General features: G+C 49.8%; 2 protein-coding genes across 7 annotated transcripts in view; one reads left to right on the top strand and one right to left on the bottom strand.

The window, feature by feature from the left end:
• Positions 1-13668, bottom strand: part of FAM120B (family with sequence similarity 120B) — a 63022-nt gene extending 49354 nt beyond the window's left edge. For 2 of the 5 annotated variants that reach the window (XM_056343688.1, XM_056343689.1), the window contains exons 1-2: positions 4035-4140; positions 2880-3925 (exon numbers count right to left, since the gene is read on the bottom strand). In XM_056343688.1, the coding sequence (XP_056199663.1) occupies positions 2880-3899 (1020 nt within the window). In that variant the 5' untranslated portion in view covers positions 3900-3925; positions 4035-4140. Of the gene's footprint in view, positions 1-2879; positions 3926-4034; positions 4141-7121; positions 7142-13591 lie in introns of those variants that run through there. The other 3 variants (XM_056343686.1, XM_056343687.1, XM_056343685.1) reach the window with 3 other exon arrangements.
• An 81-nt stretch (positions 13669-13749) lies between these two features.
• On the top strand, positions 13750-22702 carry DLL1 (delta like canonical Notch ligand 1). 2 transcript variants are annotated; one of them, XM_056343684.1, is made up of 11 exons: positions 13751-14705; positions 14925-15233; positions 15445-15505; positions 15779-16036; positions 18501-18561; positions 19048-19178; positions 19325-19494; positions 19635-19851; positions 20578-21370; positions 21490-21604; positions 21998-22702. In XM_056343684.1, the coding sequence occupies exons 1-11, from the start codon at positions 14646-14648 to the stop codon at positions 22001-22003; spliced, it is 2181 nt and encodes a 726-aa protein (XP_056199659.1). In that variant the 5' UTR covers positions 13751-14645; the 3' UTR covers positions 22004-22702. The 2 variants fall into 2 exon arrangements, with proteins under 2 accessions (XP_056199657.1, XP_056199659.1); XM_056343682.1 differs by having other exon boundaries at positions 13750-14705; positions 21490-22702.
• The last annotated feature ends 388 nt before the right edge of the window (positions 22703-23090 follow it).

The following is a 23090-nucleotide window of genomic DNA, read 5'->3' as shown; positions in this document are numbered from 1 at the left end:
AAACTTATTTTTATTGCAAGATGAACTACGTAAGACAGCTCCATTTCTTACCTGAGCTAGCTCTGTGTAGTTTACTTAGGGCGAAATGAGAACACTTCACCACACTCTTACTTTGTGCAACAGCTCTTCCACAAAAGAAATACAACCTACTCCAATGAGGAAAAACAAGTCTTCAGGCTGTTGCTGGAAAGCAGAATCACAGCATCACCCAGCCTGCATACTAACCATGCACTGGCTACAGATACATCTGGCTATAGCAGCTGCCTACAAGCAGCCTCAGTACCACAGGGACTGCTGGTCTGGAGCAGCTTAAGATGCAGAAGCAAAAACTGCTCTCAGGCAGTGCAGAATTTCAGCCAGTAACACTTGTAACCTGGACTGGCCAAGTGCAGAGCCAGACAGACTTTCTACTTCACAGCCTTAGACCAAAACTACAGGGGTGTTCAAAAAGCTGAACAGAGCCAATTATTTCCATGCGGTGCCGCTAATAAATTCCCCAGGACCCATGCCTTACGGTGAGCAGGCACTGAAGTTTCTCTGCTTTGCACTCCCTGCATGTGTCACACTACCTGTATTACTTGGGTCGTGCCATCCATGCAGGTATCTCAGCCTCTTTCACTAGTAATTACCAGACCCCTGGCAAGAGCCAAATATTTTCGCCATCCCTGCAGAATTCCTCTATCTGCAACCCTGTGAATTCAGCAGGTCAAAGCTACAGTCAGTCACTGGGTCATTACTGACTAAAATTAATTCTCCTGAAATGTAATACTTCTAGAAGAAGTTCTCACATGAGCATAAAATCAATGACAGGCTTCTGCCTACAATGCCAATCAACAGAGCATTTACTTACAGCAATAAATTAATGGTTGCCCTGAAAGAAATACTTCCGTATTTTTAACATACATAAACAATGTAATCCCCCAAAGCTAATTTTGTATAAAACAAAAACAAAGAGTTGAGTATTTCCAAGCGTGATTTGAATGCAGCACGGAACTATTTCATACAAACCACTGTCACAGATGAGATCATTTGAAAATACTAGTTTCTTGCAATTTGTCAATAAAGTATGTACAACCTTATGTACTGAAAAAAATTTAAGCTGATTTCAGAAGTACCGCTGTATTCAATGCTGTACCTTGAAAAATATTTCTGAATTACACTTACAGTCAACTAGAAAGTTATGCTGCTCTTTTCTGAAAAAAGCAGCACCATGAGGGTATGTTCTTAAAGCTGGAACTGAGCCGTGTATGCCATTCACATGCAGCTCAGACCATGTGCAAGGTAAGCAGAACTACGTACCAGTTTCAAAATAGAAAGCCAGACATACATATTGCATATACAAATATTTAAACACCTGTAAAAAAAACAAAGGACAAGCTAACATGTCTATGACTTTGACTGCAATGCCTGGGCCCAGGGACTAGCTTGACATAGGATTTATGCAGTGCAGCACTCTCAACAGAGTTTCTAAACATTATTATTATTTTATTACAGCAGAAGCTCAGCATGATGCTGGAGAACTGCAACCCTTCAAATGAAAGATCAAGCCAAGAAATAATGACCACTTGTCATAAGGACCACATGGTACATTCTCTTAAGGAGTAAGGACATTACCACTATTGTCCTGGCCATAATCCAACCTATATAATTACGTTCTGGCTAATTTTTCCTTGCACTTCAAGCATAAACAGTATTTTTCAACACTTTATTAGTTATTGTTTTCTTTTAAAGAATGTCTTCTACTTAACTACTACAGTCAAAAGCGATGTGTATTGTATCTGTGTGTGGTTAATAGAAAACCCCAAATATATCTGCAGTTTAGCTGAAATGAGCATTGTATATAGGGTATAATGTAGCTTTAAATGTTCTAGAGTCTTTTTAGAGAAGGAAAACGTAAATTATAGGATTACTTTAGAGTAATATGAGGAAACAAAAGAATAGTTTTAAAGAAAATGCTCAAGATAAGTAAGAGAGACAGAAGAAAAGGCTCTTTGAAGTCTACTCGGAACTAACAAAATGGGGAGTAACAGATGGCTAATATAGCATCTAAAATACACTGCCTCATATGGATTTTTTTAATTAAATCTCAATGTCATCTTAACTGCTATGAATTTACAGAATTCTACTCTAGACTTATTACTATTGCGTAAACTCTGATGCAAAGTACCTCAGTTTCTTTCAGCCAGGTAGGCTATCCTAGCTCATATAGCAATCTCTCAGTGACCCAGCCTGCCGTACCATTTCTCACCCCAACACCAGCACATCTCTGCTCATGTGGGAAGCCATAAGTGACACTTGCTAGTGCAGCCCTGCCCTTTAAGCATTAACAAGCCACGCAAAGTGCTTTTGGTTCCTTCAGGGACAATGAATCTGAAGGATAATTAACCTGATCCAAAAAATCATGAAATATAGATTTATAGGAAGTTTCCTCATCTCCTCCATAACAGTAACTTCAACTTCTGCATTCTTAGTACAGCTCCCTTTGGCACCTTGACTGCATGTGCCAGGCACAGCCAAGCAGACCACTAACCAGCCATAGCTGTCCTGTGGATTCTCAAAGCAAAAAGCAATTTTTTACATCATTACATCATGCAATACGTAGGAAGTACATTTCTGCTCCCAGCTACAAGTCCGTATAGGAACTGTTCCCCATTATTTGACCTGCTTGACATTTCAAAAAAAGAGACATCACTTTTAATTAAAGGTGCTGAATCTGCCCTCATCAGGATGCATGTAATAGTCCTAACCATGGCTGTACTTAACAGACAAAAGATTTTGCTCAAGCAAATTTAAATCAATAGGTTCAGTGTACTCATCATCAACTTCCACTAAGTAAAGATGGCAATAAAGTGACCATTAAGCTTTAAAAGGCAAGGTACCTGAAAGATTTCTTTATCTTGACACAGTTCAGTCTGTTGTTGAAGGGAGAATGTTTGGCAGTTTGTTATGTTTGGAGGAATCCAGGGAGACTGCTGCCCAGGCAAAAGATAGGACTCCACTCCTCTGTAAAGTATTGTCTTGTCTGATCCCAAAGGCAACACCTCTTCCAAGTGTTTCAGGCTGCTGTAGGAGCATGGAACACGTGAGATGTAATTTGCCACAGCTAGAAGTATGTTTGTTCTTCTGTTGTAGCTGTTATTCTTGCGGGGACTGTTGACTAAACATTTCTGCCAAAAGCCTTCCAACAAGCTTTCTGGAACAATGTCATTACCAAGCAAGCAAGCAAAGAGAGGGAGGTGTGTCAAACTAAGACCCAATGCACGGCAAAGATCTTCTCGAGAGTACATAACAGTGACTAGTCTGTCCAAACGCAGCTTCTCAATGGAAAAGTAGGGGCAGGTATTATAGATGAGGTAGTCACTATCTTGCCCAAGAATTCCTATGCAGTTATGTTGCAAACCATATGCAGCCACCTCAAAGTCTGCCTCCTGCAATGTGCATACTGTTTCTTGACCAAGTGACTTCAGGGCAAAACGTGTAAAAGTAGGCAAAGCTGAAGGAACAGTGAACATTTCTCTTCCCGGTTGTTTCCTGTGAGTCTTGATAAACTGAAATATTCTGGCTATTTCCTTGTTATTCTGCAACCTCCGTTTGATCCATTCATCCCTCTTTTTCTTTTCTACCACTCCATCAAAGTAAAACACTAACTTGATACCAGCTGCCATAAAAGCTTTAATAAAATCCTCTAAAATGTCAAGGTACTCCCTCCACTGGCCACCGCACACCCAGGAGTCTGGTGTGTACCAGTATCTAACACAGCTCATGGCATCTACTACAATAACAGGTGGGAAATCAGGATGATCGATGCGATGTTTTTCTGCCATTTCTCTCAGATCTACCATTCTGCATGCATCAGGGCAAACTCTTGCCACAAATCCCTGCAAACCTTTAATGCCCATGGCTGATCTCCGAAACTCACAGCAGTCTGGAAGAAGAAAAAGAAAAACAACATTCTGAAATGCAATACTGAGCAATGTAATGAAATTCTACAATAAAAAAAAAAAAAAAAAAAAAAGGCAGCTTGAAAACTCAACTGTTATTTTTCTGCTTTTGCTGATCACTTGTTGTGCTGCCCTGGCCTTTAAACAGCTCGAACCAGTTTTCTTCCCATCAACAAACTGGACATAAGTGCCCATTCACTTTGCCTTCGACTTCTGCTTTTCAGATCAGTGAAAACTCGAAGTATCAAAAGGTTTTCATAAATACGACTTCAAAAATTTCAGATTAATAGCATAAAATATAGATAAGTACACACTGCTAGAAAACCAAGTATAGATGTAATTAAAAGCTTTATAACATCTTGGATGCCAAGTGTACAACATGGGAATTAATGGCTTGATTTTCACACTAAAAGTATATGAACATCTTTAATTGAAGTCAGTGGGAAAAAAACCTGAGTAACTTTGGAAATCATCTTGTACCTTGATTGTGCAAATGGCTCAGTTAACATCTGAGTTCACAGACAGCAGTCCATTGATAAGCCACCAGGTGCAATACCTCAACTGCCTTTTTTTTAAACTGTTTTTGTAGTATTGGTTCTGCTTTGAATCAGAAATTCAGTCCATTTTACCATCTTGTCATTTGAAGACATAATTTTTAAGACCTGTTTAAAGAATTAAAGGTTTACCTATACTTTGTGAATCTACAAATCTATCATTAATAGTGAAGTTAATCTATTAAATGGGATTTCTAACATGCACAGCAATTTTGAACCAATCTATTTAAAAAAACCACACATGCAAGTATTAGCTAGACGTAATAACAATGAAAAATCAAATAAGCCTATTTTCAGTTTAGGAAATACCAAAAGACTGAAGAAAAGAGTCTCTGAATTCTGTGGCAGAATTTAATAGCATGCCAAATGAACCAATTTACATGTTCCGTAGAATGAGAGTTGTGAGGTAAAATTAAAACCATTGATGACCTCCATTTTTATTTCTAGACATCTCCTCACAACGAAGTCTGGCACAGCCTCTGTGATAGATGTGTCTTTCCTCTACTACAGCATCAATTTCCTCTCCCACAGCACCATTTTATTTTAAAGGCTGTTCCAGTGAAAAATGGAAGTAATAAGCTCCACCAAGCTTTGTTTTCCTCTTTATTCTCAAAAATGTTTTGATTTGTTTTTTGATTTTACTTGAAAGTAAAATCCACTCTCAGTTAAACAGTGAAGGAGTTCACTGTTTGAATTAAGCAGATAGAACTTTTCCTGGTTTTCACATCACCCATTTCTGACATTTTGATTATAGACTGTCTCAGGAGTGTTACATTACAGTATCTGTGCTTATAGCATACAAAAAAAAAAAAGGAAGAATTCACAGAAGTATTGTGAATTGACAGCTTTTAAAGGTATTCCTGAGTCCTCAGATTTTAAATACCTAAATACCCTCCAGATACAGGTTTTGAATACCATCCTCTTTAATGATAGAATAGCTGGGGTCAGGAGGGACCTTTAAAGGTCATCTAGTTCAAGCCCCCTACAAACTAGATCAGTTTCATTGATCACTAGATCTGCTTCATTGCTGCACATGGATATAAGGTAGGGCACTGCTCTCTCTACAGCGCTGCTTCCAGTGTTACCTCGCTGCCCTTCAGACTCCAGACACTTGCTTTTCCAGGAAAGCTGTACCTCTGATTCTAAACAGTTTGGGCATTGTTAGGTTATCCTTTTTTATTACTTTCCATGGAAATCTAGCAGTAGGTGTGAGGGTCTTCATCTTTCAATCACTAACACATGCGGTCAGACTAAATGATCCGAGGTCACCACACAGACACAGTAGACTATGGCAGGTCTTCTGCAAAAACGCATTGCATCCAAGCAAGTTTGAGTTATGATTCAGTACAGATTCTGTCCATAGTGGATACACACCTAGAGCAAGAAGTGTGGTAAACCACTTATTAGCTATACTGTACTGTAACAAATGGAAAGAAACCTTTTGCCACCTCCTCATACTTGTATCTGAAGCACTCTTCTTGCCTAACAATTTAAGCAAGTTATGATACAGAGATTATCAGAAAAATTTCCATTACAAGTACTAGTTTAGCTTAATCAATGGCAAGTTTGCACCTAAACACATAAACAAGTACCTTGGCCACTACTGGCATTTTAATATTACTATCCAACACATTGACCAAAAGCATAATAAAAATTGAAGAGTATATATTGTCAACCATCTCAATTCGCTACTAAACAGTAGCACTCATGTTAAGAAAATTACCCTCTAATCCATCACAGCAGAGAAGAGAACAAGTAAAATCTACTGTCTTGAAAAGTACTTTCATCAGAGGCTTCTCAATGAAGTTGGCAGAATCAGGACTGAAATGTTTTATGTTGTTATGCTAAGTTTCCCAAGAGGAAAACACATTCTGTGCAACAGATGAACAGTTTCAGGACAGACACTTACTTCTAATCTTACTCGTGTGAAACAGAAATTTCAGGTTACTACAGGATCTCAACTGCACTACTATCAAGTGCATGAATATGCAGGGGGGGGTAAAATATCCACAAACTGAAATAATCAAAGTAATTTCCCCCCTCTGGCTTTATAAACACAAAAATTCAGAGAAATGGCCCCTACAACAGCTGATGACACCACTGAACTGGTCAGCAAAAAACTACCACACCACCAGTTTTATTAAGCCCATAGTAACACAGAGCATGGCAAAGGGTTGTCGGTAGAAATGTTCACAGTAACCGCTCCAGCCCTCACAAGAAGCCTCTAGTTTGAGGCCCACAGCACAAGGAGCAACGTCCTCCGCGTCCAAGCGGCAGCAGCGCACAGCCAGGCCCGCAGCCCCCCGCTGCCTCAAGGGCCGGAGCCTGCCCCTGAGGCACGGCAGCGGGGGCCTGCAGGCAGGCGAAGGGCCGGGGGTACCGGGGGTACCGCCCGCCGCTGAGGGGGGGCCGAGCCCCCAACTGGGCCAGGTGTGAGGGCCGCTGCGCCCAGCCCTGAGAGGGCCCAGCCTGACCCCGCGGGAGGCCGTGCAGCACCCGGGCCGTGCTGCGAGCGAGCACCGGGACTCCAGCCGCTCTCACACCCGACAAGCCGCCCCCTCCCCGCCGCCCCGCGCAGCGCCCGTTACGCTGCCACCCGCCCCTCCTCACGGCACCCGGCACTGACCCGAGCCTGCGCTTCCGCTTCCCGCGGGGCCGGGCCGCGCGTGCGCCCGGCGGCGGGGGCGGGCCTGAGGGGACGGGGCTGTCGCCGTCCCCGTCGCTACCCGTCCCCTCGCTGGTCGCGCCGTCACTGCCCACCCTGCCGGGGACAGCCGGCTGCAGCGGGGCCCTTCGCATGACAGCGGCGGGGGGCGAGGGGGGGCCGGGCTGGTTTGAACCGCGGCTGTCCCCGCCCGCGGCCTGGTGTCCCTCGGCTTTGTGCGACCACAATGGGGCCGGAGGGGCCATTGTACCCCCGGACAAACCCAGCCGGGACGGGGAGGGGGGCGGGGCGTGGGGAGATGAAAGCGTCGCGCACCGAAATTGCTTGAAAACCCCCGAGTCGTACATGGGAGATTTATGTCGGGCCTGGGCTGCGCGGCCTGCGGAGCCGCGCCGGCCCTGTGTGAACAAAGTAGCCGGGGCAGCCCGGCGGGCGGCGGCACCGGCCCGTGGCGCGGGGGGCGGGTGTGCTTCGCCTTGCTCGGCAGTTGCTGGGGGGGGAACACCCCGGTTCCCCCGGGGTGACCCCATCACACAGCCCGGGGTAGCGGCCGGGCTGCGGGGGTAACGGCCCGCAGGCGTACTGGGTGTGCAACCTGCTCCCAGCTCGGCAGCAACAGGTGGGGACCCGAATAACTTCACATCTTTTCGGGGGGGGGGAGGGGAGAGGGACGTGGGGGAGCTGATGGGTTAGATGTGATGTTACTGCCAGTGAAAAATTAAACAGAGCGGTGCTCTGGGGAGCACAGATTAATATATTTGGTGACTCTGCGTGCACAAAGCCTCACCATTGTAGCCGTGTCTGAATGCCTGTGAATAGGATGGAGCATATGTGGCCTGTCACCGCAGGTGCCCACATCTGTTCGTCTCCGGGCAGATGCTCTCAGAAAAGGGGAGAGCATTTCCAAAAGCTCGGGCCCGCCCCATCCATACCATACCCCATCCTCTTTCTCATAATCACCTTCTGCAGAGGACTTTCTGCCCCCTCCTCCCTCCCCTCCCCCTCGCTTCCCTGCACATGGAGAGATGCAGAAAGAAATAAAAACGACACAAATTGGATGTGGCTTGGAAAGCCTCGGAAACATACACTCAAACTGTCCCCCCTCTAAAGTTTATTAGCAGCAGGTTTTGCACTGCAGCCAGCGCACAATGCGCAAGATGTGCACACCGTGCAAAGGGGGCTGCAGGCCACAGGGGAACAGAAAAACCCTTCATGCATGAAATGCAGTACAGTACAGCGGCACACTGTGCTGGCTGTCACAGGGAGAGAGTGGCCCGTGCAGCTACTGTCTGGAATGGTAGTTTGCAGCTACTATTTCAGAGTTCCAGTGTAAGATGATGATTAATAAAACCAGGGGAAAGAGAAGAGGGAGTTTCCCTACAAGAACTGATGAATGCAGCAAATGTTGCTTGGTAGTGGAAGGGAATCTTTCCAGCCATCCAGTGAAATCTCACAGCCAGAATGCAAAACATTTTTCTGAGAAGTGCCATCACATTTTTTATCCCACATACGTGATCTGAGCCCAATCACTCACCCTCCCTGCTCTGTGACATCCCCGCCAAGACGAGCCAGGCCTCAGCCCTGCACAGGGTTACGCTGGGCTTGCCTGACAGGCCAAATAGAAGTGCTGGGGCACAGGGCAAATCTCGGGATCGTGGGATATTTCGGGTTGGAAGGGACCTCAGAAGGTTATCAGTACAAACGCGATGCGTGGTTTCTAGCCGGGCGAAGACTGTGTGAGTCCTCGGAGTCGAAGAGGCCACTTCTCCAAATGCGAGGCTGAGCTGATCCCCGGAGGGGTGCGGGCGGTGACAGCGTTTAACCCGCCGTGTCCCAGAGCAGAGAACCGGGGGGGGGCAGCGGGACCCACCCGGCCCGGGGCACTCACGGGAGGTTTCAGGGGAAGGTGCTGTCCCGGGCCGGGGGGGGAGCCCGAGAGGCCGGGGGGGAGCAAGGCAGAGGGAAGCCTCCTTCCCCCGAGCCCCTGATGTCCCCTCGTCCCCAGGCTCTGCCCCCGGGGCGGGCGGCGCGCCCTGGCAGGGGTAGGCAGCCCTTCTCCCTTCCCACTTCGGGAGCAACGACAGCTCATGCACACGATTGACCGATTTTTTATCCCTCGTAGTTTCCCACACGCAAAATCCCGTCGGAAGCAAGCCGGGGAGCAAACCCAAACAAACAAGTAGGCCAGGGGACCGGGGGGTGGGGGGTGTCGCTTTCTCCTCGTGTGCAATCAGTAAAATACATATAGGGGCCACTTCGGGATTTGCCCAGGGAAGGGTTGGAGAGCAGCTGGCTGCGGTAATCTCCTCGGGAGACAAAGGAATGCCCCGTCCCAGGATCACAGGTAAACACACAACCATTGTCATGAAAATGAGGGGCTAGGATAGGGCCGGAGCAGATGATTTGCGATTTGAAAAAGGGGGCTGGGGGGGAGGGAAGGCCCAGAGCTGCTTATCTATCATCTGGCCTCGCTGTGTGCCAGCTGAGCCACGCGACTGCCCTTTCTTATTCTAATCAGCACATGCCTTTGCAACTTTGGGCTAACCTACACGCTAAACTTCTTAATCCCCCTCCCCGCACACGGCAAGGGCGGTGGAGCGCCCCTCCGGCACGGCCGCGGCCCCCGCCCACCCGCCTCGGGGCCGGGCGCCCGGCGGCGGGGTCCCGAGCAGCGCCAGCACCCCTGCCCCGCCGCCGAGCCCGGGGCCGGCGGGGGACCCCAGGCAGAGCCCCGGCCCGGGGGCGGCCCGCCCGGCCTCCCCTTCGCTCCGCTCCGCTCCGCTCCCCTCCCGCCCGGCCCGGCCCGGCCCGGCTCGGCCCGGCCCGGGGGACAGGTGAAGGGGGCGTGCGGCGCGGGCTGCGGCGGAGGGGCAGCCGCGCACACATACCTCCGTAGGGACTATAGACCTAATTAAAATATTATGCACACTCTGCTACACATAGCTCCACACGTACACGTCCCTCCGCCGAGCACGGTTCGCCATATGCCCGGAGCCCTCCGTCCCGGGAAAAATCAGGGTTGCGCGCCAGCGATGGCAGCGCGTCGCCCTAATTAACACACCACCCCCCACCACCCCCCGCCACCCCCCGCGAAGGGACTTTTCCCATAATGTGCCTCGCTTGGAAATAAAAGCCGCGGCTGATGGGGAGCTCCCGGCCGCGCTCCTCCGCGGCGGGACCGTAAATCCTCGCCGGGGCAGGAGAGGGGCCGGCGCTGGGGGAAGGGTCTCAGTTAGGGGCACGGAGGGAGAGCACAACACCCCGCCAGCCCTGGCCCGCCGCGTCCCGGCCGTGCGGGGTCACCGCGCCCCGCGCCCGCCCCCGGGGGGTCCCGCCGTCGGCTCACCCCGGCGGGGCGGGCGCGGCCGGGCAGGGCGTCGGGCGGGACCGGGCGGGATCGGGCGCGGGGCTCGGTGGCGGGGCGCGGGCGCGGTTAACACCGCGGGGGCGGCGCGGGGGGCGGCGGGCGAGCGCGGTGCGGAGACACGCGGTTGGGAGCGAAAAAGCGCCATTTGGTTGGGAGCAGATGGCTGGCTGGGGGGCTGATCGCGTCTAAAGGCGTGTCATCCCCCTTCAGCGAGAATCCCTAAGGGCTCCCCTTGTCTTCGAAATCAATGAAAATTAAAGTGCAGAGAATGGATGAATAGTTAGACCTCGAGTCCCTCCTTTGTTCGCCTCAGCTACTGGTGGGCAGGAGTTAAACTACAACAGCCTCCTATAGAAACACTTAAGTTAAACAGTCTCCCCGTTAGCCCAGCATCTGAAAGAGAGAGGGAGAGGGGGGAAAAAAGCAGAAAAAGGAGCTTTCTGCTTGATTTCCCCAATACAGAATCGCGTGGCATAAATTAAGCCGGAGAAGAATGAGCGCCGTGGGCAGGATCCTGCCGGCTCTCACGGCGCCTTTCAGTTACGCTCAGCAGCGGTAATCGAGAAATCTGTGCCACGTCAATTTAACAAATACCCGGTACCGAAGGGGGGTTGTTAAGGATTTGGGGGCAAGTTTCTTCGGGTCTTTTTTTTTTTTTTTTTTCTTTTTTACCCTATCGCTAGGTTAAAGCCCTCGCGCGTGTAACTTTTTACTTCCAGTTTTTTAAGCAAGGGGATGCTAATGGACCAACTTTCTGTCTTTCGTAGATTAAAAGATCCGCGGTGATATATCACTTCTCGCCTCCACCGACGGGCTACCCCCAAATTTCAAGACATATATTACCCTACTTGCTTAGTAAACCCGGTACGAAGTGATTTTCCCCACCCCCCTACACCCCCACCTCTCCCTTTCCCGAGGATAACGCCGCAGCAAAGTTTGCGAGGCAGCGGCAAGTGTCTACTTGAAAAGATGTTGACGCTAGGTGGCAAAAGTAATGTACAGTTAAATCCAGCGTTGCTGCAGGGTGCCCCCCCCCGCCTACCCCCCAGAGGCTGGGCACCGCGGGGGCGGCCCGTCCTCCGGGGACCCGCCGCCCGCTCCGCGGCCGCCAGGGCCGCCTTCCCTGCGCCCTCGCACGGTGCCTGCGGCATCGCTGCTCCCCGCTCTGCCCAGATACAGCTCCGGGGTAAAAAAAACAAAAAACATCTAAACATTCCTGTACATTTAAGCTTTTGCTTAAGCGTTGAGGGGCAGGGAGAGGGGAGAAGAAGAGTATCTGGATGTAGATGGCTCTTTCGACCGAAATTAGTTGTAAAAGACGCGCGTTGAGTGGCGAAGCGCTGCAAAAGTCTGGATGCTTGTTTTAAGCACCGAGGGGTACCTGCCTGGGTTTGGGGTAGGTGTCACAAACCTCCAGTAAAAGAACATGGGCAGCTATAGTCCTGCAACAGTCAAGAAGAGCTGGGCTGAATGAACTCATTAGTGATTTTCTTGTAATTAGTATTACCCAATGCTTTTACTTTAAGAAGTCTTTAAGATTTTTTTTTCTAGCGCATTGTAAGATAATTTCTGATCAAGACATCTGCTTCAATGAAAGTCACATTTTGCCATGCAAATGCACGTTTCAACCCAATAAAGTCGCCATAATAAGGCTTTTAGCACGGCATACCTACAGTGAGGTTATTGTAGCCAAATCCTCTCCTTTCGCATACAAGCTTAATCTGTGCTGAAATGATCTGTTACAATTAAAATGACATTTACAGAGACAGTTACACCTTGCATCCTAATGAATCCGCCTGCGCCTACCGAAGGTGTTTAAACAGAGGGCCCGAAGAAAGTGGAAAACCCCGCTTCGAGTGACATGCCGGAGTTGCCCTCCAACTTTTATCCCCCGCTTCCATCCATCATTAAGAAACTGCTCAAATGGTAATCATCTCTATCTCTCTTTCGCCGCACCAGTAAACTCCTTTCCATGTTTTTAAGATCAAAACAAAAGTTCTAGTGTCTGATGGGTATGTAAAAAAATAATAAGGTGACGGTTGGTGTGAAGTTGGGTTGGGTTTTTTTTGGTTGTGGGTTGGTTTTTTTTGTTGTTTTGTTTTTTTTTTTTTCTTTCTTACGGAGGGGGGGGAAGTGCTGGAAGGGATTTCTTTAAAAAATGTGCGGACATTGTTGTAGAGGCAGTAGCGTGCGCCGAGGGGAGCTCTTTCTCTCCCTCGCATTGTGCTGGGAGCAGGTGCTGTCTACATTACCATACAGCTGAGAGCACAAAGAGCTAACTGATTCAGTCCTTACACAATAACAAACGGCCTTAATGACAGCCACGCGAACGACACACACCAAACTCACTTTTTACTAAGCTGAAGGAGGAAAAAAGAGAGAGAGAGAGGGAGAGAGGGAGAGGTTGCTGGTGATGATGATAATAATCATAGAGGGGTGCGGGACCCGGGCGGAGCGGGTGGCTCTCTCCGGCAGCGGTGGTGGTGGGGACGGTACCCGCGGAGCCCCGCAGACGGATCCCCTCCGCGGGTCTCCTCCGGGAACCCGCCCGCGCCCTCCCCCGCCGCCTGGAGCCCCGGGGACCCCCCCTTCCCTCCGCCGGCGGGATGCGCGCTGGGAGCGGAGCCACGGGATGAGCGAGACCCGGCTCGGTTCGCTCCAGTTCATTCCCCCTTCCCCAGTTATCCCGCTGATGCCAGGGGAAGTGCGGTGTGAATTTCAAGGGATCAGATTGCCCTTGTTGTGGCTCGCTGGCTCCCACCTCCCTCGTCCCTTTAAAGCCGAAGATGCCCCTCGGAAGTGGTCACGACCACCGAGTTACTTTTTGGGGGCACGGCGGTTGCTTTGCACGTTTCAAGAGGTAATTACAGCCCGCCGTCCCCGGGGTTGTTTTCTCGGCGGAGCGTGTTGCGCTGGCTCTCTCCGGTGCAGAGGGGGTGTCACCCTCTCCCCGGAGCAGAAGGGGGATTCTTGCGGTTACCAAATTTGCAGGAATGTAAATGAGCACGTTTTGTGAGCGCGGAGGGGAGGGGGAGGAGGGTTGCACATTTTACAGCTCACTGACCATTTGGCGATCCATTGAGAGGAGGGTTTGGAAAAGTGGCTCCTTTGTGACAGCTCTAGCCAGATTGGGGGGCTGCTCATTTGCATCTCATTAGGCATGCAGGCGGCCGGCGGAATATAAGGGAGGCAGGCGCCCAAGGAGAGGCAGATCCTTAGCGCTTCACCCTGGGAGAGAGCCGCCGAGCTGCGGCGCAGAGCAGAGCAGAGCAGAACACGGCAGAGCAGAGCAGAGCAGAATACGGCAGAGCAGAGCAGAGCAGAGAGCAGGCACCCCCTCCCCCGTAGGAGCACACCCGGACACGCTCAGTGCGCCGCTATTGAGACACGAGCTTATTTTTGTTGGCTGGGATTCCTCTAAAAACAAAAGTAAGCCCACAACAAGGAAAGAGAGCTTCGCTTCTTCTCAACAACAACAACAAAAAAAAACAAAACCAAAAAAGAAAAAAAAAACCAGAAAAAAAGGGGATCAAGGCTCCGACGTGACCTGCCCGCCGCCGCTGCCGTTTGACACCCGCCCGCCCCCACGTGCGCAGGGGAGCGCAGCCGAGCAGGGCCGCTCCCGCATCGCACCGCACCGCACCGCCGGGAATTATCGCCGCTGCTACTGCAGGGATTTCCAGATCGCCGATTTTTTTTTTTTTTTTAAATCTTCCTTGGGAAGCCTCTTCTCTGCCTCTGTTGGGAATAAAGTTGCTTTTATTTTTTAATTTTTTAAATTTTCTTCCTGAAGAAAAGGAGGAGCATCGTGGATTGGGAAAGAAAAAGAGTTTAGCAGATTAATTTTAACATTTTTTTCCCCTTCCTTTTTCTTTTACCATCCGAAAGAGCTGTCAGTCGCCGACAGGCTACATACGTAGAGGTATCGACAGAGGGAAAAAAAAGTCAGAGACACTCCTGAAAGAAGGAGACCGTGACACTAACTCTTCCAGCTCTGCTGGGGCGAGCGGCTTTGGCCGCTGTATTTTTCCCTTAACCCCGAGAGACACTTTCCCTTTTCCCCTGTGACGAGAAGCCAAGGGGCAGGAACGCGAGGGCACCAGAGCTGCCCCTCCAAAATGGGAGGTCGGTTCCTGCTGACGCTCGCCCTCTTCTCGGTGCTGCTGAGCCGCTGCCAGGTAAGTGCCCGCGGGGCGGGGGGCAGAAATACCTGCGGTGTTCCCTGCACCGGGGGGTCCCACGGGGCTGCCGGGGACTTGCTGCCTGTTGCAGCCGGGAGAAGCGGGGAGGGGCGTCGGGGCAGGGGGTGTCCGGGCCGCTGATGCCCGGCGGGGCCGGGCCGGGGCCGGGGGAGCGGGCTGCTCGGCGGGCTGACGGCCGCTGTCCCCGCCCCGCAGGTCGGCTGCTCCGGGGTCTTCGAGCTGAAGCTGCAGGAGTTTGTCAATAAGAAGGGGCTGCTCAGCAACCGCAACTGCTGCCGCGGGGGGGGGCCCGGCGGCGGGCTGCAGCAGTGCGACTGCAAGACCTTCTTCCGCGTCTGCCTCAAGCACTACCAGGCCAGCGTCTCCCCCGAGCCGCCCTGCACCTACGGCAGCGCCATCACCCCCGTCCTCGGCGCCAACTCCTTCAGCGTCCCCGACGGCGCGGGCGGCGCCGACCCCGCCTTCAGCAACCCCATCCGCTTCCCCTTCGGCTTCACCTGGCCCGTAAGTGGGGGGGCGGCGCGGGAGGGGGCGGCCCACATCCCACCCCGGGCCACCCCAGCTGGGCGAGCGCCTTTCCGAGGGGCCAGCGAGCCCCCCGGGGGTGTCGGGGGGGGGATGGGGACTGATAACTTCGGGGGTTGGGGGCGCTGACCCCTGGCCTGCCTGCTCTCACGCTCTCCCGGTGGGTTGTCTCCGCTCCTTCTTTCCCCAGGGCACCTTCTCGCTCATCATTGAAGCTCTGCATACGGACTCTCCTGATGACCTCACCACAGGTAACTGCCCGGAAACAGACTCTTCTCCAGAATAATCCCAGCCCTGCGGCCCCACTTGGCCCCTCTCTCTGCCGCGTGCAGCATGTTCCCCCCATCCCATCCCTGCTCCTCGTTGGGAGGTCATGGGAAGAGAGGCCAGCCTGCTGGCGTGCAGCCCTGTCATCCTGCCTCTGTGGTTCCCCTCCCACCAGAGACCCCCAGTGGAGCATCTTCCTCCCCCCCCCGCCTGCTTCGGGCTCCCTAATCACGCCTCTCCTCTCCACTTTCACACAGAAAACCCCGAGCGCCTCATCAGCCGCCTGGCCACCCAGAGGCACTTGGCGGTAGGTGAAGAGTGGTCCCAGGACCTGCACAGCAGCGGCCGCACTGACCTCAAGTACTCCTATCGCTTCGTGTGCGACGAGCACTACTACGGAGAAGGCTGTTCTGTCTTCTGCCGCCCCCGGGATGATGCCTTTGGTCACTTCACTTGTGGAGAGCGTGGCGAAAAAGTCTGCAACCCGGGCTGGAAAGGCCAGTACTGCACTGAGCGTGAGTGTCCACCTTCTTGTCTCCCTGGGCACCGGTTGCAGCAGTGTCCCCTGAGCTCTTGGGGATGGGCATTTCTCTGCCATCAGGCCCCACGGGACAGGGGGAGCCAAGCTACAGTGGGTGGAGGTCTGGTGTTGTGCACGGGCTTTACTGGTGCGGGGGACGGGAGGTCCTCAGCATTGCCACAGAAAGTTAACGCAGACAGCCCCTTCTCAAACGAATAAAATGTCAGTGCCAACATTACACTCTTGCTCGTTTGCTGTAGGTATGAAATCTGATAGCAAAATATCCAGCAGTTGCTTGAGATGTTATTAAAATGTATCAGGACTACTTTCTAAACCTAGCCATCCCTTCAACCATGGTACATTGCTATCATCATCTGCAGGATACATGACTTCAGGAGAGGGAGCTAGGCTTTGGCAACACCCATGCGGCAGGCTTGTTGGTAGGCTTGTTAGGGTCTGATGTCTTGCCGCTTTGTATTGAGAAAAGTATTGGGAGGCGCAAGATACATTCTCTGGCCCCTAGACTGTACCTTTCTCATTTGGGGTACTCATAAATGGCCAGTAACAGAGATTGTTGTACCTGGAGCCACAAGAACATTCAGCTTCTTCCCCATCTCTCTTCTGTGCCATTGCCATGATCATCACTGCTAATAAAGTAGCGAGGGACATGAGTTTTAAAGTATGTCTGAGCTTGAAGTTGTCAAGGAATGTGGTGTGTTGATACAGCAGGAAAAGCTGGGACAGTACGCATATCACAGAGGATAGTCAGGGATGTGAGATACCTGCAGCTTTGTACAAGATTACTGCCCTTTGTAGATGCGTAGCGGTGCGCACCCAAACATGCACACAGCGCTCCTGCCACAGCATGTGATGGCATTCTCTGTGTGTATACACGGCTCTGAAGTATGCTGGCAGATGACGTACTGGGTGCGTGCTCCTCTCCACTCATCAGAGGGCCAGGCAGGCAGGGAGAAAACAGTTACAGGCTGTAAACCAGCCTCTTGGTTCCCTTCTAGTGTTTTTGTTTTTCTTAAAGCCCACCTACACTGTGGTGGTCTCAGCTGAGCTGCTAGCAAATGAACCCAGATTGATTATTCACACTGTTAGTGACTGCTAGGATGCTTTTAGCAGTGCATGGTACAATGTTGCACAATAAACAGCAGGGAGAGGAGCTCGCATTTCCTTTGATAGTGCTTTAAATAGGAACTACAACCTTTCCCATGATCAAAAGTGCCCAGCCCAGTTGTGTCAAGGGGTGGGGGAAAAGGAAGCATTTTGATAATGAGCTCTTTCGGGGCTGTCAGCACTTTTGGATGCCTGTACATCACTGCTCTTCCCATAGCAAAGAAGAAGACTGTTCGTCTTTTTTGACTTGTTACGTATGCCCTTCGCTCTGCTTTCCCTCTCAGAAAGAAAGAGCTTGTAACAGTGACACAGACCTACTGGGCAGGGGAGATGTGTTTATGTATGCATGCAAAAAGACTGTTTTGCCGTTAGCGAACGGAGCTGCCAGTTGCAGATTGCTTCCCGTTGCCTTGCCCCCAGCTCCATTCTTTCCAACTTGGAGGCGATCTGATTATCAGCGCTGATTCTTTCTTTCTTTTTCTCCCCCCCCCACCCCCCCATCCCGCTTCCCTTCGCATGCCATTGTCTCTGGCTGGCTTTGTTGAATTAAAACTTTGCAGTGCCTGCTTAATGAGTTCCATAACCAGGCGAAGTAATGAGCAGAAGTCCCTTTTTTTTTCCCTTCCCTCATCCTCCCTCCTGCTGGCCCGCTTACCTCTTTCACCAGGGCTGCACCCACCCACCCGCCCCTTTTTGCAGCGGGGCGGAGGAGGGGGGAAGGAGGGAGGAAGAACTTTAGACTTATTTATTTGAATAAGAAAAAAAAAAAAGTTTTTTTGCAGCGAAATCACGCGCGTGCCATAGATTAGCTGTGGGCAGGGATAGGCTGCCGGCCGCCGGCCGCCGGCCCCATTGGCTCCGGGGCCGGGGTATTGTTGCAGTGGGGCAGCTGCTGGGAGAGAATAGACAATAGAGCAGCTGTCTTGCACTGGCACCCTGCACACCAGCTGTCCACTCTTATCTGCACACACACTTTCGGGGGATATTAAGAGGTGGAGCTGTGTGCATAGAATTGGAAAAAAGGACTTCTGACCCTCACTGGGAAGGGAAGGGGGGTGAGGGGCTGTGGGGAAGGGAGCAATTGTGAGTCTTCTTTTGTCTGTGTGCAACTGTATTAAGAAGAATGCTCATCCCCGGCGATAAGTAAAGTGCCCAGTTACGGGGCGAGATCAATATTCCTGCAGACTCCAGAGATTAACTCAGCTGTGCTTAACTGCCCCAACCTAGTAAAAGGGGCTTGCTCCCCACCCGCAAGGTGCTCTCGGGATGGGATGTATAAAAGGGAGGCATTCAGCCCTGGTGCTGATGTCTTTCCCTGCTTGGTTTGTTTACAGCAATTTGTTTGCCTGGATGCGATGAGCAACACGGTTTTTGTGACAAACCTGGGGAATGCAAGTAAGTTTTCCACTCCTCTCCTGCTCCCTTCTTTGTCTTTAACATTGATGCTCTGGTGTTAAGGAAGCCGCTGGTTATTTGGAAGGTCTGTTTAAATGCCTTGCTACATGTTAGATGGTAATTTGAGAAATCCAGGTGATGTCAGATCAAAGTATTAATCTACAAGTCAAACATCAGTGCCACTAATATTAACCTGATGAGTTTACAGTGCTGTGTGTAAGGTTTAGCTGTTTGTTACTGGAGTAAACAAATTAACTACCTGGAACCATGGCTCTGTCTAAGCAAGTGGAAGAAATAGCTGGAACCGATGAAAGCCGATGCTACGGTTGGACTCAGTGACTTTCTTACATGAAGGATCACTGAGGGCTTTTAGGAAACTTGATCCCTGACATCAGTGTGTTTGTAGAGTTTGTGATAGGGTTTCCAACTGTGAAAAGTCTAAATCTGACAAGACTTTGTTGATGTTTGTTTTTTTTTTTTTCCCAGATGCAGAGTGGGTTGGCAGGGACGATATTGTGATGAGTGTATCCGATACCCAGGCTGCCTCCATGGTACCTGTCAGCAGCCATGGCAGTGCAACTGCCAGGAAGGCTGGGGTGGCCTTTTCTGCAACCAGGGTGAGTTCTCAGTCCTTGCCTGACCATCTGTTTTAAAATGCAGAAAGCAAGTGACTATTTCCAGCTCACCCACCCTGTGCTAGCCTTGCAAAGGAGCAAGTATCTTGACTGCCCTCTTTAAAAAAAACATAAATAATCTTTTACAGACCTGAACTACTGCACCCATCACAAGCCCTGCAAGAATGGTGCCACATGCACCAACACTGGTCAGGGGAGCTACACTTGTTCTTGCCGACCTGGATACACAGGCTCCAACTGTGAGATTGAGATCAATGAATGTGACGCCAACCCTTGCAAGAATGGTGGAAGCTGCACTGTAAGTTTGAGTTGCTCGTGCCGGCTGAAACCCCAAGGGAGGAGTTAATGTCAGTTTTACTGATTTTCAAAATCCCTTTTTGGATTTCAAAGCAATTTCAGGTTGCTTTTTTTTGACAATTTCTCATTTCTTCCTCCCAGGATCTCGAGAACAGCTATTCTTGTACCTGCCCCCCGGGCTTCTATGGTAAAAACTGTGAGCTGAGCGCGATGACTTGTGCTGACGGACCATGCTTCAATGGTGGGAGATGTACTGACAACCCTGATGGGGGATACAGCTGCCGCTGCCCACTGGGTTATTCTGGGTTCAACTGTGAAAAGAAAATTGATTACTGCAGTTCCAGCCCTTGTGCTAATGGTAAGGCCAAACATGCTACAGTGACCTTCTAAAAGGAGACCATTCAGTTACTTTGGCTTCTGGTCTGGAGTTCATAACAAGGCCCACTAGGTCAATCATGATCCACGTCATGTCAATAGTTGACTTGGTGGAGGAACTGCACTTAAAAAGTAATGGTGTGATTTGGGCTACTGCTGCAGATTGCATTTTCTCAAGGGGTGACTGTAGCCAGGTAACTTGGCCTGAAGCTTCATGCATGAAAATGTGGAAGATTATACTTGCAAATGTTTTGCAAAGACGCTCTTGAGCTCTGTGGATGCAAAATGCCATACAAGTGCTAAATATTATTACTTGTAATCTGGTAACGGTAATCTTCCTGTTTTGATTAAACTAGCAAAGACTTTCTTTACTGCAGTCCTCCTCATTCATTGCCACTCAAACTCTGTAATGGGAGACTGTGGTGTTAACCTGATCTGGACTAGCTTTGTTGTCCATGTTGAGTGAAATGTTAAAAACTGAATAGGGTGGAGAATGAAAAATAGATCTGATTAACAAATGTTTTCCTTAAAAAAACCAACCCCATACTTTTTTCTGGTGGATCAGACTGGGCAAAGATTGAGCTAACCTCTCAAAAAGGAAAGCTTTCCTTAGCCTCTGGTTGTGACAGTCACCCTGAGAGCAGCAGGTGGGAGGCTGTCGGGTCTGGCTGCGCACCACTCAACGCTCGTCCCCCTTGGTGTCTTGCAGGAGCCCAGTGCGTTGATCTGGGGAACTCCTACATATGCCAGTGCCAGGCTGGCTTTACTGGGAGACACTGTGATGATAACGTGGACGACTGCGCCTCCTTTCCCTGCGTCAATGGAGGGACCTGCCAGGATGGCATCAATGACTATTCTTGCACGTGCCCCCCAGGATACAACGGGAAGAACTGCAGCACCCCGGTGAGCAGGTGTGAACACAACCCCTGCCACAACGGGGCCACCTGCCACGAAAGAAACAACCGCTATGTCTGTGAGTGCGCCCGGGGGTACGGCGGGCTCAACTGCCAGTTTTTGCTCCCCGAGCCGCCTCAGGGACCGGTCATCGTTGACTTCACTGAGAAGTACACGGAAGGCCAGAACACCCAGTTCCCCTGGATCGCTGTCTGCGCCGGGATTATTCTGGTCCTCATGCTGCTGCTGGGGTGCGCTGCTGTGGTCGTCTGCGTCAGGCTCAGAGTGCAAAAGAGGCACCACCAGCCTGATGCCTGCAGGAGCGAGACTGAGACCATGAACAACCTAGCGAACTGCCAGCGTGAAAAGGACATTTCCATAAGTGTCATTGGTGCCACTCAGATTAAAAACACAAATAAGAAAGTAGACTTTCACAGTGATAACTCTGATAAAAATGGCTACAAAGTAAGATACCCATCAGTGGATTACAATTTGGTGCATGAACTCAAGAACGAGGACTCTGTTAAAGAGGAGCACAGCAAATGTGAAGCCAAGTGTGAAACGTATGATTCGGAGGCAGAGGAGAAAAGTGCAGTACAACTAAAGAGGTATTTCTCACATCTGAGTATGGGGGGGCCAGCTTGACTCGGAAGGGTGTGTTTGTGTCTTCTAGGTAGTGTTAAGCAACATCCATCTGACTTGTGTTGTCTCTTTTTGTCTTCAATAGTGATACTTCTGAAAGAAAACGACCAGATTCAGTATATTCCACTTCAAAGGACACAAAGTACCAGTCGGTGTATGTCATATCAGAAGAGAAAGATGAGTGCATCATAGCAACTGAGGTTAGTATACTGCCTGGCGGTTGGAACATCAGGGAGAAGTCTCCGTGCACAACCCTCATCTAACACATGTCAGGGCAGCTAAACTTTTTTCCATGTTGCCGCAGTGATTTGTACCTGTTGACATCCAGCCAGCTCGAGTTTGTTATGCTTTGGACGTTGTAAAGACAAGCTCAGTGACTTACTGCTGTGGATGTTATGAGTCTGACAGCTTTTGCAGACAAGGGTACAGTGGTAGTGTGGTTGTGGTCTGCTGACCTACCGCTTGGCGAGCTTCATGCAGAATCTGTTCTTGCCCGGTGTAGACAAAAGAGTCCCAGTCTGCTGCAGCCCTACAACCCTCCTGTTACTTTCCATTAACCTCTCCTGATCTCTGCTCATGTTTTCTCTCACCAGGTGTAAACCAGAGGTGATACGGCAAGGTGGTTGTTCAGAACAATTTCAGAGGAGACGTGCCCCGATGAATGCTGCTGAAAGAGGAATGGGAGATAGATTCCTTCACTGACTGCTGCTGAGAAACTAAATTCAGGCTTGAGCTGGTTCTCTACTGAAGTTAGCAAAGTGACTGCAAAATAAAGAGACAAGATGGACACCAGGCAAGGGTCTGTGTTCAAGGATTACTGTTGCACTGCCTTTTATGAATTTTATCATTGCACTATGGTCAGTTGCTTTTCTATATATATTTAAATGAATGGACTTAATTACTACATAAGAAGCATGCACTGCCTGAAGTGTATATTTTGGATTCTTATGAGCCAGTCTTTTCTTGAATTAGAGACACAAACACTGCCTTTATTGTCTTTTTTGATACTAAAATGTGTTTTTACTAGGTGAGAAAAAGTGTGTTATTTTTTTGAATCTGTAAAAATATTTTCATGATAATTGTAAAGCTTGAGTATTTTGTGATGTTCGTTTTTTTATAATTTAAATTTTTTGGTAAATATGTACAAAGGCACTTCGGGTCTATGTGACTATATTTTTTTGTATATAAATGTATTTATGGAATATTGTGCAAATGTTATTTGAGTTTTTTTTACCGTTTTGTTAATGAAGAAATTCATTTTTAAAATATTTTTCCAAAATAAATATTATTAATGATAACTAGAGTGCTACGTTTATTCCATAAACCATGATGAACTGACTGAACCTTGCAACCAGGCATCTGACAGGCTTCTATGGACTCTTGGGAGAATGGGGTAGGACCGAGACCTATCACAAAGACTGAGGAACAACTTTTTCTGTGTAGACCCCCCTCCTTCCCATCCAAAGCTTCTGAACTGTTGACCCTGCAGTTGTGCTCACTCTTACCCCAAAGGTGAATGCCTGTCACAACCTTGAGTAATGTTTGCTCTGTCACGTTGGGCGGTGTATATTTAAACACATACAGCATCACTTCCCGAGGAAGAGCAATGTGAGTGTGCTCTGTCGTAATCCAGATGTTGGGCTCATCATGACTCAGCTTTTAACTTCTTGCAACCTCAAACACTTG

Source organism: Falco biarmicus, chromosome 6 (assembly GCF_023638135.1).
Source record: "Falco biarmicus isolate bFalBia1 chromosome 6, bFalBia1.pri, whole genome shotgun sequence".
Classification (NCBI taxonomy): domain Eukaryota; kingdom Metazoa; phylum Chordata; class Aves; order Falconiformes; family Falconidae; genus Falco; species Falco biarmicus.
This window is presented reverse-complemented; position numbering and strand designations above follow the sequence as displayed.

Excerpts from the sequence above, each read along its gene's own strand:
- DLL1 (XM_056343682.1), top strand. The coding sequence starts at position 14,646 with ATGGGAGGTCGGTTCCTGCTGACGCTCGCCCTCTTCTCGGTGCTGCTG. Across the intron at positions 15,234-15,444 it reads CCTTCGGCTTCACCTGGCCC|GGCACCTTCTCGCTCATCAT; the intron begins GTAAGTGGGGGG and ends TTCTTTCCCCAG. Across the intron at positions 16,037-18,500 it reads AGGCCAGTACTGCACTGAGC|CAATTTGTTTGCCTGGATGC; the intron begins GTGAGTGTCCAC and ends GTTTGTTTACAG.